The sequence below is a fragment of the Atractosteus spatula genome, chromosome 3 (genome assembly GCF_055471065.1).
Source record: "Atractosteus spatula isolate fAtrSpa1 chromosome 3, fAtrSpa1.hap1, whole genome shotgun sequence".
In the NCBI taxonomy this organism is placed as follows: Eukaryota; Metazoa; Chordata; class Actinopteri; order Semionotiformes; family Lepisosteidae; genus Atractosteus; species Atractosteus spatula.
This window is the reverse complement of record NC_142708.1, coordinates 52919107-52938320: the sequence shown is the minus strand read 5'-3', so window position 1 is coordinate 52938320 and position 19214 is coordinate 52919107. Positions and strand designations below refer to the sequence as shown.

Genomic DNA, 19214 nt, shown 5'->3' with positions numbered 1-19214 from the left:
TAGATCGAGCCTGAAGATTTCTTTAACACAGTAAAGAAGTGAGTGCAGACGAGGACATCCGCATTGTAATTTACGTAATACTGAATTTAAAAACCATACAGAGCCGATAAGCTGCACCAATATATTTCACAATTGCACCCGATTAACAAACGTTACTTACTGTACAACACTAGCATTAGGTTTTCTAGTTGTACTTTAATATTCGGCTACCCACAAATAAAAACAAATCAGCTGGATTGACTACTGAAAAAATAGTTTGAAATAGATTTTCCAAAGTTTCTGATTGTTTCTAATTATGTTATGCACACTTTTTCGATTTACACTGAAACCTGATTCTCCGCTGTGATTTTGAAGAACCTCTATAACAGGATATTAATTGTACTGTATATGCCACACCTAGACGTTCGTAGTTAAGACCGAGCACGAAATCACTCAGAATTTTAAGATTTTTGAAGACACAATAGAGGGAGATCTTAAAACACTTCAGATCGTTAAATGTCATTTAAAATATATGTGAATATGGCATGCAAATAAATGCAGCATATTGTCTTTGAAAATGTAAACTGTCATAATGTTTAGTAATTTGCGTTCATGTTTATTTATTTTTTTATTTAGAATTTTTGGGCCCTATGTATTTATCGAATAATTGTGCACAATACCATTTGATATTAAAAAATATGATATGGGGATAAGTTGTAGCTTTTCAATGAGACTTCTAATTACTTAGCATTATTTTAACTTAGCATTATTTTATGAGTCAATTCTCCAAGCCAATTCTGTGCATTTTGTTTAAAACAATATTTATTTTGATGGCAAAATGTGTAAAAATATCACACTCCGTTAGTACAATATTCGCCAAGAATTTTACAATGTTTTATTATTGGAAAAGTACACACTGCATATAAACTTATAACTTTCACTTTATAGTGTCTTTTCAATACAAAATCACGAATTCAAACAATAATAAAAACAAACATGTTTCATTCTCTTCACCCTAGAAAAAATGATTTGACACAAAAGTGAAACAGGACTTTGAGACACGTGACACAACTCATTCCTTAAGCTCTGTTAGCCGTCTCCTGATCCTGAGAATCCCTACACGGTGATTTATACGGATCACTTCTTATTAGGTACAAATGGAGTTAAAAAATGTGGGGAGATTGATTTACACTAAAAATGCATACATAAATGTATATTAATATATTTCACAGCATGAATTTAGGCACGAATTCTTAGTTTTTTAAAATGTCCGTAATTCAGCTGCATGTAACAAAAACGTACAAAAATAATCCTACCTTCAACGAGGAGCGTTTGTTTTGTTTTTAAAACTTTTTTTTAGTTTGTTTACAATTAACAGCCACTAGTACCATTGGAAATCCTGTTAGGAAAGTTCTCAACGGTGTGTAAGGCAGTCCCTCGGTGCACGCTCGGAAGAGCTGGCTGGGGTGTGAGAGACGAGGGTAAGACTGGTACGACTGCAGAGGTCCGAGAGGCGCAGTTAGTCGCTGGACTCAGGGATCCCCCTATGATACTCTCAATGGAAAAGGGGGACCGCTGTGCGGGAGAGCTTGATTTGGTAGCAGTCTGTAATGAAGAAGGAAGGTTTGGGCTGAGCTGGGGGTAGAAACGAGTCCTTGACAGGTCAGTGGTTGTAGGCATTAAGGAAGGTGCGGAGATAATAGTTCCCGTATGCGAGTGTCTGGACTGCTGCTGCTGAAATGCGAAAAGCGCTGAATGTGTGTGGTAGGGCTGTAGCTGAATCCCATATCCGCAGCCGTAGGGTCCAAAGCCATATGCAGCAGCCGGGATAAAACTGCCGTGATCCCTAAGCAGGTCTGGTGTTTGCTGTCGTTTAAAGCGTTTCCTCCTCCTCAAAAAGCTGCCGTTGTCAAACATGTCTGCGGATTCCGGGTCCAATGTCCAATAGTTGCCCTTTCCGGGGTTCCCGGGCTCCCTGGGTATCTTTACGAAGCAGTCGTTTAAGGACAAGTTGTGCCTGATAGAGTTCTGCCAAGCCGGGAACTTCTCTCTGTAATAAGGGAAGCGGTTGCTGATAAAATCGCAGATCTCGCTCAGCGTGAGTCTCTTTTTTGGGCTTTGGAGGATGGCCATTGTAATTAAGGCAATGTAGGAGTAAGGGGGTTTAACTAAGGTATTTTTGCTAGCTGGCTTGTATGGGTCCCGAGATGAGGAGCTATCCACGCATTGCGGGGATTCGGCCAAAAGGATATCGTCATGCATCTGAGCCACTTCGTCCACATAGGACCGTCTCTGGCTGTCCCCATCCTCTCCCTCGCCGACCACATCTATATCAGTTTCTTCCGAAATGATGGAGGCATCGGACATCTCTGAGCTCAGAGTCATGACTCGCTGCTGACAGATCCCGAGGCTTCGGAGCACATAGAATTTCTACACTGCCTTCTTTTCGAAGAAGTCATAAGGAACCAAAGGTAAAAAAAAAAACAGGTAGTGAAAAAAGCTCAAGGTCCTCCTTTTTCCGGTATTTTTCATAAGTTTTAAAAATGTTTTTGAAGATTAGTAACATGTCATTATACACCATTCGAACAGAAATGGTATTTTAAAGTATGAAAAGATCTTTAAAAGGCCAGATCTGAATCCAAAAGAGGGCGGACCTTTTCTCGCTCTATATACCAGCTCGAAGATCACATGGGCTAGAAACGTCACCAGAGCGATTGGGTAAAAAATCTCTGCTATTTTTTCAGAAGCAAGCAAAGAATTGGTGAAGATAAAAAAGTTTATCTTCACCATAAAGACAAATGGATTAATCTGTTACATACACACGTTTAGTTACATTCCATGCCAATTTAACCCGTGAAAACGCTGAACTCAAGTGGTCTACAGCGAAAAAAGAATGAAGTGTGTGTTAAAATGCTTTTGGTCTCGTATTTTAGACGGAATTACTGTTACTTTCGAACAAGCGAAAGAATGAGACTAAAGATAATTCACTTACATATAAATTTTAAATAAATATACTTACAGGAACACAGTGCAATTATACTGATCTCGCTGGAAAAAAGGGGAAATGCTGTTACAGAATGTTCATTCTGCATTCGAAATACACGATCATCCCAAAACATCACAAGAAGGGTCAATCGGCACACTGTATATTACGTGTATTACTGTATACTGTATTTTCGTAACATATCTGGAGTGGACCAATTTAAATTCACTTAGAATTGCGCGCAATCTACTGTTCGCTCTCATCACTCATAAAACGTCAATGCTAGAAGTAAAGGTGCAGGTTAAGGATTTCAATTAGTTGAAATCCTTAACGTGCATAAAGGCATGTAGTCACGCCTATTTATTCCAAAATAAGCAAAATAAGTAAATGGTCTGTAATATTATTATATATGAAAACCTTGATCACTTCGGAAGTTGAAAACCAGTTAAACCGTTTTGATTATTATTATTATTATTATTATTATTGCTGTTGTTGTTGTTATTGTTGTGGTTGTGGTTGTGGTTGTTGTTGTTGTTGTTGTTGCTGTTGTTATTCGACGAAATCTTCGTGCTGAAATTTATACAGTACAAGTTTATCGTTTCTATTGTTATTTTATTCGACTAAATCCATTCTGGAAAAAATAACATTTCACCATTTCTTCCCAGGTGCTTTTTTATCATTGATTTAGAAACGTAATTGAAATCAATCAAAAAACTTTTTTTTCATAGAAAACGTTTAGTTCTCCTAATCGCACACACTTTATGTAGTTCTATGGTACAAAGGATACTGAACGGTTCATTTAAGAACACATTTTACATTCATTGCATGCTGTCTTGCTTAAATTTCTTCACTGAACCACACCGTTTCTTTATGGCTAAAGCAGGCTTTGGTCTCAATGGATGCATTTTCTGCAAAACGTTCAGAACATAGTCTTTCTTAGTTAATATAATACTCAAGAATGCAGCAACGAAAAACGAAGAGTGAAGAATTTCATTATTTCATTTTCTTATCAAATAAAGCAAAAGGAGTGTGTAGACGTGAATTGCTTGTTTTATTTTCAGGGTGTTTTCTTTTCAAAAAGTGATTATATTTCCATATGGATGTAATTAAACCGATTTCCAACTGATTGTTTAAAGAAATAACTATTCCTCAGAGTACTGCAGTTCTCAATGTGGTTTCTTAAATCTCCCTTTTCATATAGAAATACAGTCCAAGTTCAAGTTTAGGAAGTACGTTTTGTACCCTTGTAACGTAAAGCATAATTACAGGACTCCAAGTGGATCGTTTCCAGTTTCACACTGGTTTGCCTCTCTCTTATTTTGATTTAATATTCTCACTGAATTACTGTTTATCCGAAACTAGTTTCTGACGTTTTCAATATTTTCATTGGTACCAAGTAATATAAATTGTTAAATTAAAACTAGTAAAGCAACATGCAACACTTAACAACACTTTATAATTAACAATTTTGGAACAATGCAGTTACTTTTGTAGTCGTGTTGTATATCCTTATTGAGCACGATCTGTCCGAGCACTGTCTGGCGCTTCAAAAGAGTAACAAATTAAAAAGAAAACTAAACTAAAACAAATTATCCTATTTCGTTACACCGAGGCATACGGAGTAAATGTATGATACATATCTCCGATCAACAGTCTTTAATGTTGTCATACAATTCTAATGTTCATTTTGCTATTCCCATCGCGTAAAAAGGACTTCAAATAACTACTTAATACTGAACATAACACTTCATGTGTTATAGTAACCATGGCACACTAAGTTGTTACTTTACTCGCGAATTTTACATAAAGAGAATAGTTCAATAACGTCATATTTCTCCTTTTGGGTTTTAATACCCCCTTGTTACACCTCACGAGAAACTGAACTGGGGTATTCTATACAAGTCCATAATAAGTCATCTATATTTTCTTCTCGATAAGTTTAATTAAAAATAAAGTAATACAATACTTTTTGGACTGTCTGGCTGTTTTAGCCACAGTACTTCACTTGCTTTCCGCACTTTTCAAATCTGACAACAAACTTTTAGTTTGTTGTATTGCCGTTTGTAGACTAAAGCACCACCTCGCGGTGGTTTTGGAAAAAAACAACAGTCTAAAACTGTCTACGTTCGACATGATTTCCCACATTTATTAACAGGCATTTCTGCCGTTGTGCGACTGCTAATCTTTTTTATTCAAATTAGTATACATGCGGCATATGATCAACAATTAACGTTTGTTATGTAAGTATTTATACTAAAATACTCTCAAGGACGTTTGTCAACCGAAAACCCCACGACGCTGAATGGTAAAAAACAGAAGAGTAAGGTCTAATGAGAACGCTATTTTCAACTCTTCCCCCCTTCCATACAGACTACAATCTATTTTTTATTGGGATCTTCAGGAGATATTAAATTTAAATGTGACTTTTAATTGATTATTTGAAGGAAAATATGATTAAGAGGCTTAAAGCGTTTTCTTTGACAAGTTGTTGCACATGATAATTATAGCAGCTGTTCATGATCTTTTTCTGACAGGTATTCTGGTTTTGTGGCTGGAATTAATGAGGTATAAAGAAGAATTTAAATGAAGACTTGTTGATTATGATGTATAAAAATAATATATTTTGTAGTAGGTATATGAATTTAAACCGATATACATTTTATATTTTAGAAGCATTACACATAAAAGCTTGCAATAAAAATGCTGCAGCCGTGCGAACTTCAAGGTTGGCGTTATATATTATTAAATCGGAATGTGTTGTAAGCAATGCATCCTAGTCATAACTTCATAACATCCTTAATCAAGGAATTTCTGCAACTTTCAAGTTTTATTCATTCTAAAGCATCCCACGCAAAGCAGTAAATAAGCTATGTCCACATTTATGAAGACATCTACCCAGAAGTTTCACAAGTTTGTGAAACTGTGAGTTCAATGAATCCACTGTTCATATAAAATATGCCACAGAAATAAACATAACAATATTTTAAAACGGAATCTAAGTAAATGCCCTTGTAATAAAAGACAGTTGTGTTTAAAACAACAGCGAGAACACTCGTGGTTTCCTGCCAAGTCAAAAAGAGGAAGAGCAGGCGAAATGCAAACCTGGTAAAATGTCTCTTCACATGCCAGGTTATTTAGAGTCCTTTGATTATTAAACATTATCAAAATATTTAAAAATAAAACATTCAAAAGTAAGACAACACTTATAGAAATCCCTGATACCTAAATACCCTTTAGTCGTCTTCCTCAGTTTTTGACTGTAGTAATTGGATCAGACTAAATGAAAATTTGTAGGGACATCTTAACTATTCTTCAGCAGGCTATAATACTATCACAGCGGAATAAGTATAATTTCGTCACGTTAACAGCCTACAGGTGGAATTAATACAATTATATGAGTGTTAAATGTTTGCTTTGTCTTCTCAACTTACAAACTTAAGACAGTGATTTTACTTTTTTTAAAAGTTATTATCATGTTTCTTTTTTGCGGCGTTCGTTTGTCTTGTACTTCTGAAATGGCAAGGCAAATGCATCTGTGTGAGGTAAACGTAAAGAAGACTTTCACAATTAGGAAAGCTGTTTAGCCCAAATTCATAGGATGCTATTTAGCAAAATCCAAACAATGACAGAGCAATCTGCACTATTGAACTCAAATATTTGTCTTTGCCTTTGAAATACATCGACATGTTCAGTAAATATTACTTTTTGGAAACTGAAAACATTACAAAAAGTAAAAACAAACAGCTGGTGCACAATTTTAAAAATTAATGATGTATAAATTATCGGTTATGTTAAAGTAAGTTACAATATTAACGTTTTAACTTCACAATATTCTAAGAATTGTAGAAACAAACAATAGCAACAACAAACGAGAATACAGACATTAACGAATACAAATACAGGGAAATTACTGAAACAGATATTACACCTATTTGGCCTGTTTGTAGCTGTTAGACTTGAATAACTAAAAAAGATTAACATCAAATCTATGAAACTGACAAATAAGCTTATATGTGTAATAGAACATTATGATTACACAGAAGGAAACTATAAGTCTTGTTCTTCTGTCTTGTCTGTGGTTATTGTTGTTATAATTTTACATTGAATATTTTATACTTTATAATATTTACTTATGTATTAAGCACAATACCTCATTGACCAGAAATACCAAATAATGATTAACAGTTAATTTTGATGCTTAATTATTGATATAAGAAATCATTGTGATCTATTTTATAAAGATAAAGCACGTCTTCAAATGCCAGTTACGTGGTAATTTATCTGACTGTTCAATATTGAAAGAGAGTGGTTTACCACAGTACCTTAAGTACCGAAAGCAACTGAAGTATTGAGATCTCAGAGCTGACCTAGAATATACAAGATTAAGATTTTCAAATTAAGGTTAATAAATGTAAAACACTTAAGCAAACGAGACAGAAACACGGAGAAGCAATCTGATGTAGCACCGTCTAGTGGAAGTTAAAAAAAAGCATCCACCAATTTTCTTTGTATCCTTGATGAGTTTAAGCAACCGAGCGCTCGACTGTGCATAACATAAATATTTTAGTTGATATCCAACAATGCTGTTGAAGTCGTTTGTTTTGCTTTATACAAACATAAAATAATTTTAAAGTTAATACTATATAAAGTATCATATAGTATTGTAAATCGTAACTAATACACGCTATTTATACTTCAAGATACGCTTTAAGAACGTTTGAAAATACTGTAGCTCGCACCACACACCAAGCAATGACCGATCATAAATGACATCCTTTTAAATTCTTAAAAGACTATGACTGATAATGTGCCATTTTCTGTTTTATTCTTAACTTTCTTTGATTCTAGCTTTGATCACTATGGAAGGAGATTTATCTGTGCTTAGGTCCTGAATGAAATTCAGACGTTTTAGAAATTCATTAAGTTATCATTACAATCTTTTCTGTAGCTTACATTTTATTGAACAGACATGACATACAGTAAATAAAGTATTGTGCTTAATATTTGACATCAACTGGGGTGATCAACAGGGTTTCTACTATGAATGTCACAGACTAGTAGAACTGTATATGTGAGCACCATCAAGAGCAATATAAACTGTACAGCTGTGACAAATGCTTGCCACAGGACTTAATCCATATAGCACCGTGTAGTCAGGTTGCGATCGTCCACTGCAAATGGAGATATTAGCAATTAGAAACTCAAGCTCAGACTGTTACACTTTAACCTCAGCACTGATGTTGGTGATCTTGACTCATGGTCTCCCTGATCATAACCAGACCTTTGGACAGACTGTGAATGACTGTAAAGTCTTGCCAGGTTAGAAATTGCTCGTAACAGTCTAATAGAGAGATTACTGTAGTATGACATGAATGATCATTTAATCAAATGCAAAAAACATTTAAACAATGCCCAAATTCCACACACTTCCATTTCTCCACAATATACATAGAGTGAACCATTTCTTTTGATGTTCGATAAATGTGTTGTATATAGTGCTTTGAAAAATTATTCAGACCCTTGCAATGGTGTCTTATTTTGTGAAATTATAAAATGAGGCACATACATTTTTTATAAACTTAATAGTTTATTCAAAGGTTGAATTCTCACACTGAAGACCTCTAATGTTAAGATACGTTACAGTACATGGCAGCAAAAATAAAAGAGAAAAAAATGAAAAATGTGGATTGCATAAGTATTCAGACCCATGAACTCAGTATTTGGTGGAGGCACGTGTGGCATCTACCACAGCCACAAGTCTTTTTGAGCAAGTCTGCCAACTTTGAACACTGGCTTGGTGCAATTTTTGCCCATTCCTCTTAGCCAGTTTGCTCAAGATTTGCATGGGGATGATTTGCAGTTTTCAAGTCATTCCACACGCTTTGAATAGGATTCAAGTCAGGACTTTGGGACACTCAAGGAAATAAAATTCCTAAGTATTAAGCCACTTTAGCGAAGTTTTGGCTTTATTCTTGGGGTCATTGTCCTTCTGAAAGATGAAAGCAGAACTATAACCTTATGCTGCCGCCATGATGTTTTACTTTAAGGGTGGTGTTAACTGAGTGATACACAATGCTGGGTTTGCTTTAGATGTGCTGCTTTGCATTTGGACTAAAAAGCTCCAGTTTGTCTTTTTTGACCGCAAAATCTTTTCTTCACATCACTTAGATGTTTTGATGCAAACTGCATGCGGGATTTTAAATCTTATTTTGTTTTCTCATAAAAGGGATATTAAGGCTCTTTGAAATATACTCCTCTCCTGATTTGTTCCTTTATTTAAAGTATTTATTTGCCTTGCCAGCAGCTATATCACCCTGCAACTCACAACTGGCAACCCACTGAAGCTAAGTATGTATGAGCCGGGTCAGTACCTGGATGTGAAACCTCCTGGGAAAAATTAAGGTTTCTGCTGGAAGAGATGTTAGTGGGGCCAGCAGGGGGTGCCCACCCTGTAGTCTATGTGGGTCTTTATGCCCCAGTATAGTGACTTTGAGTGGAGTGTCCAGAAAAGCACTATATTAGTGTAAGCAATTATTATTTATACAACTTTATCCCTGAGTTATTTTGTAAGAGTCTTGGTTGAAACTTTGCTTTAAATTTACTCAACTATAGGACCTCACAGAGGCAGATGTACTCATTCTGAAATCATGTGATCACCTACTATTTTATTGGACGCAGACAGAAGCCTCTCAAGTGATTGTCTGGCTCGTTACGGTATTTCACATGCTTTCGATGCAAAGATAAACTTTGACAAAAAAATGTCAGAACAACCTAGATTTAGATACATTTTTATAGAGTAAAAACTTAAAAGGATGTCATTGGAATGAGGGTTACAAAAAGAATAGCACACAAAAGAAGCTATTTTGGTGGAAGCATGTGCCACATGCAAGTTATAGCTGCTGTTCTGAGCCTGTCCTACAGGAACACTGACTGTGAAGAGGCATTGAGCATGATGACAAAAATTGAAGACTATGAACGGGAAATCGATGCTTCCAGACATCTTCACAGCATTCCCATTGTGCACAATAAACCTAGATACAGACTGCGTCAATCACATTGAGCTGTCAGATCATTCTTCTGATGATACTAACCGTGCATCTCAGGATTACAATTTGTCACTCAATTTGGATGTTTAAACCATGATTTATAAGTTACAAAATAATAGAGCATTTTGAATATGATATGATGCCCCCCATAATTTTACCATCATGTAGTTTGTGTTTAAAGTATGCATTGTTACATTTTTTTGTTAAAGCTTAAGATCATAAGGATTTCCAGCTGTGAAATACAGCTGGGCACCAGTTTTGATTGACAGGTATATCCTCTTCTTCTTAGTTATTTGTGGTCTTCTGTTATCCAGTCCAGTATTTTCACAGTCAGACAAACCAAGCCCTTCTTGTAACGCAGGGTACATCTGGTTAATGGATGATATGGGCAACTGCCCAGAGTGCCAGGGTCAGGGTGAGGCAGGTTAAGTGACGGGCATATGTGAAAATAATTTTGGAGCAGAGCTATTTGAACGTGTGCTGTGTTTAAGTTGAAAAATCATTTTGCTTAAACTATGTGATGTAAAGTTGACATATTTCAGAACCTCAACGTCAGCACACAGCCCACAGCTCCAGTCCCTTTGTGTTAGCAGAAGGAAACACATGGGCGCCAATTTCACTAAAATGGGCCCAGTTGTTACATGTCTGGTTAATGTCAGTTGAATCACTTCACTCCCCACAGTAAAGTAACCTTCTCTTGTATGTGCTCCAGCCCATTTATACATGTCTCTTCTTTCTATTACTGACATACACCTTTCCTTGCATCTCTGTTGTGTCTGTGGTTTGTTTCATAATTTAATTCAGTGTACAAGGTTTCATATCCATATTTTAACACAAGCAACACATATAGGGTGAAGGCTTTCCTTTAAATGAACAGTGACAGGATCTCATTAAGAATTATTCTTAGTCTTCCAAAATCATTACAATAGAGTTTTTCCTTATTTATGTTACACATGTGGTTATGTACTGGTGCACTCTTAGCTTAGTAAGATTATTCATGGAAATTCTCTTAAATTTCTTCCATTAGAGGAAGCAACCACTTCTTGACCTGCAACTTTTTAGTTTGTACTCAGTTTAAAATGATAAGCCACTTGAAATTAGCTCACAGATTTTTATCTTCGGTGCAATCCAACTCTCAATCAATAATGTACCGCATACAGTGAAGTAATATATGAATACTAACATAAAATAAGTTCCAAGCTAAAGGAGACCATTCATGCTACTGTAGCTAACACATTAGAAACTGCCTGTCTAACACATTACACTGTACACATTAATGGAGAGTAATAGATAACATCCAGTCATTTCTTGAATACGTTAAGGTTATCAGCTCTAGCAACATGGTTAGATAGCTTGTTCCGTTCTTCCACATCCCTATGTTAAAAAGTGACTCCTGTTATCCGTTTTACAGGCATTTTACAGTAGTTTCTGCTTGTGTCATGTTTTAGTCTTGATTCTGAATGTCTGTTGGGTTAACAGACATACAAAAAATGTCAGTTGGTTTCCCTCTTTCCCTCACACCTGAAAAATGCTCCACAGCCAAAACGTTGTGTCTCTTTCCTTTTTCTTTCAGAATGGAATAAACCTTTACCTGTTCCATTGCAGACGATGGATGCTGACGCAGCTACCTACTTGGAACTTCTTGAATAACTTTATCAATGCCTTTGAAGGTATTTATTGTCTTTCAGCCTTTCCCAGTATTATTAACATTCACTCTTGACGTTAAAAATGGTAGAGCTGAGGAGGATTTGCTTTTTGAACCTTGTAAGCATAATTTAATTTCGTAATGGAGCAAATAGTTATTTAAAACGTTTGCAGCTTTAAAGTCCAAAATAAGAGGTAGCCCCATTTTCACCTGCTAGCACCCGCATTTCAGTGGAACTTAATTTTTTGGTAATGTGATTTACGACGACACAAACACTGATGAAATGCTTCGGCCGATCTTGATTTGCTGCATCATCACCGCTGTTCAACTAAAAACTGACAGGCCACACCAACATTTTCCTCGGAAGAGATGAACAGACCCCTCCCGCTACGCTGCGGCGCGTCAGTGCATTTGTATCCCTTCGTCATTTCCTTTCCTCCCTCTGGCTTCCATCTTGCTCCCCGCGTGTGTGTGCTGCAAGTGTGCAGGTCAGTTCGGAGCCCCTTAAACCTCCTCTTTCCTGCATTATCACACCAAAGTTGGACTGGATAAGGTAACTAGAATCCGGTAATGATAATCGGCACGCAAATGGGAAAGCAGAACCAACAAAATCAGTGGTAAATGAAGACGTGGTTTCGCTGAAATGGGCTGAGCCGCAGTGGCAGGCCCGATTAGCCTTGCACAGGCAGAGGGAGTGGAGGGTCTGAGTTCTGTGAGTAGCGCAAGGTTTAAGCGAAGACATTTGCCTTTAAAGTAGGCACACTTTGCCTACATAAGAATAACGCTTGGGGTTGAGTATAAGTATTTGATATTGATTGTAATGGTGCGTCAGAAGAGCATGGAACTCGTGCGTGGTTTCGGCTTATTTCAACGAGTTGATGTTGAACAAAATGATCTTGGGTGTTCGGATGTAGCACGCTTGCAAAGTTCGAGAGAGAGAAAAGCTGTCCCACGTGTAATAAATGAGTAGGTCTTTTTTAATTGCTGATCGCATTGGTATGCTTGTTTTTAGTGCAGTACTAGAAAAATTAAACATGAAACAAAATCGTTCAAGGAAGGTGAATTTCGCTAGGCCCCGGATAAAAAATACCCAACCTGTCGTTCTTGGTGATTTGTGTTGAAGAATCTGGACAGAAATGTGAGAATTGGTGATGGGAATACGTACAATAATGTTTGATCATAAAGCTGAAGATCTGGGGATAGAATACAAGTGTAACAAATGGTCTTTATTGCATATATGATGTTGGAAAAAGGAGCGTATTAAGACCTATCCTCATATGGATGCCGAAATTACTTGGCGGTGTCATTGTATCAGGGTGTGAATTGTGGAGAGTCGATTTGTGTTACAATTCTGATTAGTTATTTCCTCAGCTTTTTAATGGCAAAATTGTATGCAGCGTATTAAAAAAGGCTGGGTTGAGAAATTTTGTGTCTTTTTCCAGCTCGTTGTGTATGTTAGTGACAGTCCTTCTATGGTGTGGTCACTGACGGGGTCCAGTGATTGAAAGCTCGCAGCTGCCTGTCCCTGCATCGTCCCAAGTTTGAACTTTTATGCAGTGTCAGTTAAATATTATTTTAGTTACAAATGAATGATTTTAGGTATGTACTCATATTTCCTGTGATAGCCAGTTTTAAACGATTCGGTGAATAATTGTACCAAGCTAGTAATGTTAAGTCCTCAGTACCGTTTTTACTAGTTACAAGTCCCGATATGGGTAATGCAGATTCTCCTCATGGTGTGCTTAGATGTAACGTTTTGTGTCTGAACAAAGTTGATTGAAAATACATTGTTTCTGCAACTGAACGTGAAAGTTTACTTCCACTATTTCAGAGGACTATTCATGATGTATTAGTTTCAAAAGACAGCAGTACACTGTGTCAGAGACTGCGTTTTTTTTAACTAACAAGGTCTCGTGGGGTTTTTCTTTCCAGATGAAAGAAACAATCATGAATCAAGAGAAACTAGCTAAGCTGCAGGCACAAGTCCGCATTGGTGGCAAGGTAAGGCATCGACATGGACCACACCCAGCTCAGTCATGTTACTTCCAAAAGTGCAATGAGTGTTTCTGGTCAGTTTGCGTGGTCTGAAGTCTTCCAAAAGTTTCTTTGAAATGGCATCTTTTTTCTTCATTTCATATTGAAGCACTGTCCTAGCTGCAGTGCATAAATGCAATGTCTGAAACTCATCACAGCTATTAAAATAACGAAGTTGCATTGCACTGTTAAATAACTTTGGAGTACATTTAGTCCAACCTTGACAAAAACTTGAATGGAAATTGAGATGACATCTAACGGCTGACTTATTTTTCCTTTTTCTCCTTTTTATCAGGGGACAGCTCGCAGAAAGAAGAAGGTTGTCCACAGAACAGCAACTGCAGATGACAAAAAACTTCAGTTCTCTTTGAAGAAATTGGGGGTCAACAATATATCTGGTATTGAGGAGGTACAAAATTGTTTAAAAGCTCTCGTGTGGTCTCCTATAAAAACGAATGCCTCTCCATTCAAGAAACACAGCTTAATTGCTTTGAAAGAACTTGAAATGTTTCAAAATGACAAGAACAGCCCATCTAGTTCGTGGGCTTTTTCAGTAGCTACTTGATTCAAGGATCTCATTCAGCCATTTCTTGAAAATGAAAGCAGATTATCAGTTTTTTGACAGTATGGGGACTCAACAGTGTGTTACACTTTACTGTAACTCTCTATGCAAAGAAGTCTCTTCTGTTTCCATTGTGTAATACAGTATATAATTGTATATGTTAAGCAAATTGGTTCTGCAGGCATTTGCCAGACTCTTAGTGCAGTGCTTAAGATGTAGAACTATAAATACTATTTGTGTATCAGATTCAAGCTTTTCATGTTTGCTACTCTGAATGGAGCTCTAGTTTGCCAGTACCACAAGTAAATGAGGTTGCCTGTCCATCTAGGCATCATGACACATCTGAAGTATCGCACAATTCTGATTGTGAGAGAAGGGAGAGCACAGAATTTCTAGTATGTGGTGTATATTTAAAATGGTCCAAGTTGCTGTGACATGTACAGGGGAGGTTGTTAGTTTGAGTACTTGCAATGGGGTGAAAACTGAGGGTTGGTAGCTTTGTGTAGGTTGAATACCTCACTGTACCTTAAGGTTTTTGTGAGGGAAATTTTTTTATATTGATTGCTTTTTTCTATTTTTCTAAGGTTTTACAATAACACCGTTTTCTTCCCGTAGGTGAACATGTTCACAAACCAGGGGACTGTCATCCATTTCAACAACCCGAAAGTGCAGGCATCTCTGGCTGCCAACACCTTCACCATCACAGGGCATGCTGAGACTAAACAGCTGACAGAGATGCTGCCTAGCATCCTGAACCAGCTGGGTGCAGACAGCTTGACTAGCCTGAGGAGACTGGCTGAGGCTCTGCCCAAGCAATGTAAGTATGAGGAAGGGTAATAAACTGTTGTAACAGAATCTTGCAGAACGCTTGATGCCTTGCTTGAATGTTGCTTTGAGGCTCCTAAGAGTACTTGCAGGATTCTCGTCAGCTCATCCACAGAGCAGTGGTCTGCTTTGGGTTGATTTCTGGCAGCATTGCAGGGCCATCTGTTGTCCTGGCGATTTTGAACTTTAGTTTTGAAAATTAAACTCTCCTCATGCACAGTAATGACATCCTTTTACCACCAAAGCTCAAGAAATTGCCAGAATGGATGGCTCTGCTATGCTACCTGAAATGGCAGAACAGATCACTGCTCTGCCATTTGTATTCAGCCATTCGTAATGTGTAATGGGACAAGGAAAGCACTGCCCCAGTCGATGGCGTCTCTTTCAAATGTGCACTAGTGAAATGGAGATGAACAGGTGCACTACTTCTGCATATACTTTGCAGATGGCTGACGGTTAGACTGTTAATACAGTTATAGTGAGTGTATAATAGTGTACAATAGAAAAGAGAAAAGCTATAGAGCTCTGTGGTCCAAGTTGTATTGTTTGCAATGAACTCTTGTAGTCCTAACCATAGAGGGACACAAAATGGTTTCCAGTTTACTGATTGTTTAGATAGCAGAAGTTTGGTTCTTATAGCAAGGCTTCACAGCTGGGGGCTCATGCTTCTTTGTGTGGTTCACATACTAACATGCTGATGTGGTTGATTAGAAGCTTTCCAGAAACAAGAATTTAACTATGGAGTGGGGTCGTAGTTGATATCTTATTTCTTTTGGGAAACAAACCCAATTTGCTTCTTCAGATTGTTAAGCCTCCAGAAACGAGTTAATTTTTTTTTTGTGTTGCAGCTGTGGACGGGAAAGCACCACTAGCTGCTGGTGAGGAAGATGATGACGAAGTTCCAGGTGAGATGTCGTCTTTATTTTATTTCTTTGTACTATGAATTTAGACCAAAATCTTGTGAAGTGAAATGTTTTGAAAGATGGATTATGGAGTATGATGTGTGCTTTAAATTTGAACACTTCTTACATGTTCTTGCTGCTATTCGTACATTACTATGAGGGTTGCTTAATGAAATAACTTTTTCCCTATATATTTCTTTTACGTGAAACATAACTATTTTGGAACTTTGCATTAAAGCATGTATTGCTTTATCTGGGCAGACTTGTTATAAAATTGGATGAAATGTGAAAATGCTCATTTGTGGGGCAACTCTGTGGACACAGGAATATGGAAAATCTTCATTTGCATTACAGCAGCTGTTCTAGAGTCAATTTAACCTTCTTTCACCCACCAAACTTCACCTTGAGGTATTACTACCCCTTAACCTGAAATTTGTCGAATGCATAAAGCCCACAACAGCTCTCTTTTGTCATTATTCTTTTTTAAACCTCCTTAATTATGAGGAACAGTCATGGCCATCCGCACAGAACGTTTATACATTCCACAGTGTTTGTAATTAGTTATGCGCAGGTGTATTCTTGTGTTAAGCTGGGCAGTTTTATCTGAAAGTGATTTAGCCCAAGCCTGGAGCACATGTGTAAAGTTCAGTGTGGAAAAGTTCTTTCCATGTTTATCATCATCCTGGTTTTTTGGGGTTTTATTCTAATAATTCCTTAGTCAAACTAATTCCATGGAAGTTTGCGATCTTGAAACCATCCGTTCTGGGTGTCATGTCAGTTACCATGTTTTGGAGCTGAAAGATGTTTCTGCATGTTACACATTGTGATAGACCAATATGGAGCCATTAAGTGTGACAGTTGTAACTGACTTGAATTTAAGAGCAAACTGTTGTATACGAGTATCATTTGTGCAAGTGCATAGTTACCTAAATCAATTTATCAAACAGTAAATTTGTCAATAGTATGTATGTCCTTAATACTGGTGGAAAGAATATCTCTTATTTTTACAAATGATTTATCTACCACGATTCTGGTATCAAGGAAATGTTTTTGATGATTGATTAGTTTGGTAGCAATTAATTAAAACATTAGCATATATGTGTAAAACATGTATGTGAAAACTAATTTTACAGTACTGTTTTATTGTGAGCATTGACAGGGATATAGCAGTCAACTGTTTAGCAGTTGACAGTGTTGTTTATCTGCTACATTATTTGTATTGATAGGAAGAATAACTGAAACATTAGAATTAAAGTAGACATGAATCTGTAATGTCTTATGTCACTTAATTTGAAACTATTTTGATGCTTAATGGTTATTTTGAATTACAGGACTGAAAGCCAGTATATATTGATAGGTGGTATGGTTACAATGACAAAAATGTGGTCTAATTTTAAAATACAAGATTTTGTAAAGAACTGAGCTCTTTCCAAATTCTTGGCTTACGAATGAACTGCAATAATCTGACCATTTTTTTCCTGTAGCCTATCAACACTAACTGGTTAAGAGTTGTATGTGATCTAGTAATCAGTGCTTTTCTTGCATTATATGGGAGTGATTATACTGTAGACTTTTAGAGATATTTGAAACATTTGTATTCTATTTGTAATTATTTTGAACTCTAAATATTGAGATTTATTTTTTATGAAACTTGTACAATTTCAGATTTAGCGTACATCATTTTAGTACAGTGTACACCTGTAACATTTTAAATCTTTTTTCACTTCTGGCAAAACCCCATGTAGAAGGAAGATGGGAAGAGCAACAGAATAAGTATGCTTGGAATACCGAACAGTTTGGCATTTCTCAACTACAACATCTGTTAAAACCAAGATTCTTCTCAAACTATGGTCACATTTTCCACCAGCTCTCAAGCCTGGTTATATCCAAAGTTTTTTTTTTTAAGACCTGTTCATTATTAGATGACGGCTTTTCACAATTGTGAAATTTGCCCTCCAGATTTCCATGTGTTTTGACACTTACTTGCCTGCCATGCCTGTTCTTGCACACTTTTGTTCTTTTTTTCCCATCTCTCGGCACCCTTTCCATCTTCCTTGCTCCTTAACTAATGTTTTTTTCTCCTTTACAGTGCAGAATTTACCTCTACTTCTTCTGTTAAAACCGTTACATCACAGATTGCAAGGGGTTATTAAATGGTTAATGCTGAATACGGATCATTGAAGCACTAACTTGGAGTTACCTTCTCTTTCAGACCTTGTGGAGAATTTTGACGAGGCATCAAAGGATGAAGCAAACTAAAGGTCACCCTGAAATGAGATTCCCAACTTGAATTGGCTGTGTGAACTGCTGTTTTGTATTTGTGACCTTATTTTGTAAATGTTTTTTTTTCTACTGTTCCCATATTCCAATCAAGAATGAAATACCCGTATACTACTAATAGTATGAGATCACACACTAGTCAGTCTTTGGGGTCCTCCATTTTGCTGCTTCCCATGCATTATTGAAGCAAAAATCTTTTGCAGCCTGGTTAAAATGAACATGTCTGGAATAAAAGTTTGCATTTATGAAATGCTTATTAAAAATATGAATGTGGTTTTTGAGTTTTTCTTGGGGTGAAACCATAACTTTGACTTAAAAACACCACAAACATTGACAATAATGCTTTGGCATTTCTTGGCTTTGGCACTTGTTTTCCCAGTTCAATTGCCTAAAGGAACCGTAATGATAAGGGATGTTTATTAAGTACTTTCATTAAGTACAGTAAACAGAGGATGTATATATGTTGTGAATAAGAGTTTGTGGGGGAAAAAGGCACATGAACTGGTATCTGGTGAAAATGTGAAAGACCAATTCTAGTTTAAAACTTTTAGAATAAAACATTTCTCTTAAGGTTTTACTAACATAGGCATATGAGTCTGCTCCTTCAAACGTTATATTGCATTGTAAAAAATCTGATCTGTTTTTTGCAGCTGGTGCTTTTTATAGAAGAAAAAACTAAGCTGAAATCTGCAGAAAGAAATGTTTTGTGGCTGCTGAATATAGTTCACTCGATATTTCTGAGTAGCAGTAGAATAATAAACATTATACACTAGTGCGTTTAACCACTACAGTTTTTAAAGAAATTCTTAAGTTTTGTATGGAAAACACATTTGTAGTCCCTTTTAAACGGTTGTGACTACTTTCGTGTCAATAGCAATAGTGCTTCAGAGGTTTTGCATTTACAGAAGCATGTGGTGTTTTAGGGTCCCAGAGGGAATTGTAAACTCTTGAACAAACA

The 19214-nt window shown here is 36.7% G+C and overlaps 2 protein-coding genes across 3 annotated transcripts; one reads left to right on the top strand and one right to left on the bottom strand.

Annotated features, from left to right (window-relative positions):
- Positions 1-854: 854 nt before the first annotated feature.
- foxd1 (forkhead box D1) lies at positions 855-2614 on the bottom strand. Its single transcript, XM_088911004.1, has one exon. It carries the CDS (start codon positions 2362-2364, stop codon positions 1351-1353), a length of 1014 nt encoding a protein of 337 aa, XP_088767130.1. The 5' UTR covers positions 2365-2614; the 3' UTR covers positions 855-1350.
- Positions 2615-12059: 9445 nt separating this feature from the next.
- On the top strand, positions 12060-18519 carry btf3 (basic transcription factor 3). 2 transcript variants are annotated; one of them, XM_088910993.1, is made up of 6 exons: positions 12060-12206; positions 13586-13654; positions 13983-14096; positions 14865-15066; positions 15923-15979; positions 18189-18519. In XM_088910993.1, exons 2-6 carry the CDS (start codon positions 13586-13588, stop codon positions 18233-18235), a joined length of 489 nt encoding a protein of 162 aa, XP_088767119.1. In that variant the 5' UTR covers positions 12060-12206; the 3' UTR covers positions 18236-18519. The 2 variants fall into 2 exon arrangements, with proteins under 2 accessions (XP_088767119.1, XP_088767118.1); XM_088910992.1 differs by having other exon boundaries at positions 12085-12141.
- The last annotated feature ends 695 nt before the right edge of the window (positions 18520-19214 follow it).

Coding starts and splice junctions, on each gene's coding strand:
- btf3 (XM_088910993.1), top strand. CDS start 13,586: ATGAAAGAAACAATCATGAATCAAGAGAAACTAGCTAAGCTGCAGGCA. Junction 14,097..14,864: donor ATATATCTGGTATTGAGGAG/GTACAAAATTGT, acceptor TTCTTCCCGTAG/GTGAACATGTTCACAAACCA. Junction 15,067..15,922: donor TGAGGCTCTGCCCAAGCAAT/GTAAGTATGAGG, acceptor TTTGTGTTGCAG/CTGTGGACGGGAAAGCACCA.
- foxd1 (XM_088911004.1), bottom strand. CDS start 2,364: ATGACTCTGAGCTCAGAGATGTCCGATGCCTCCATCATTTCGGAAGAA.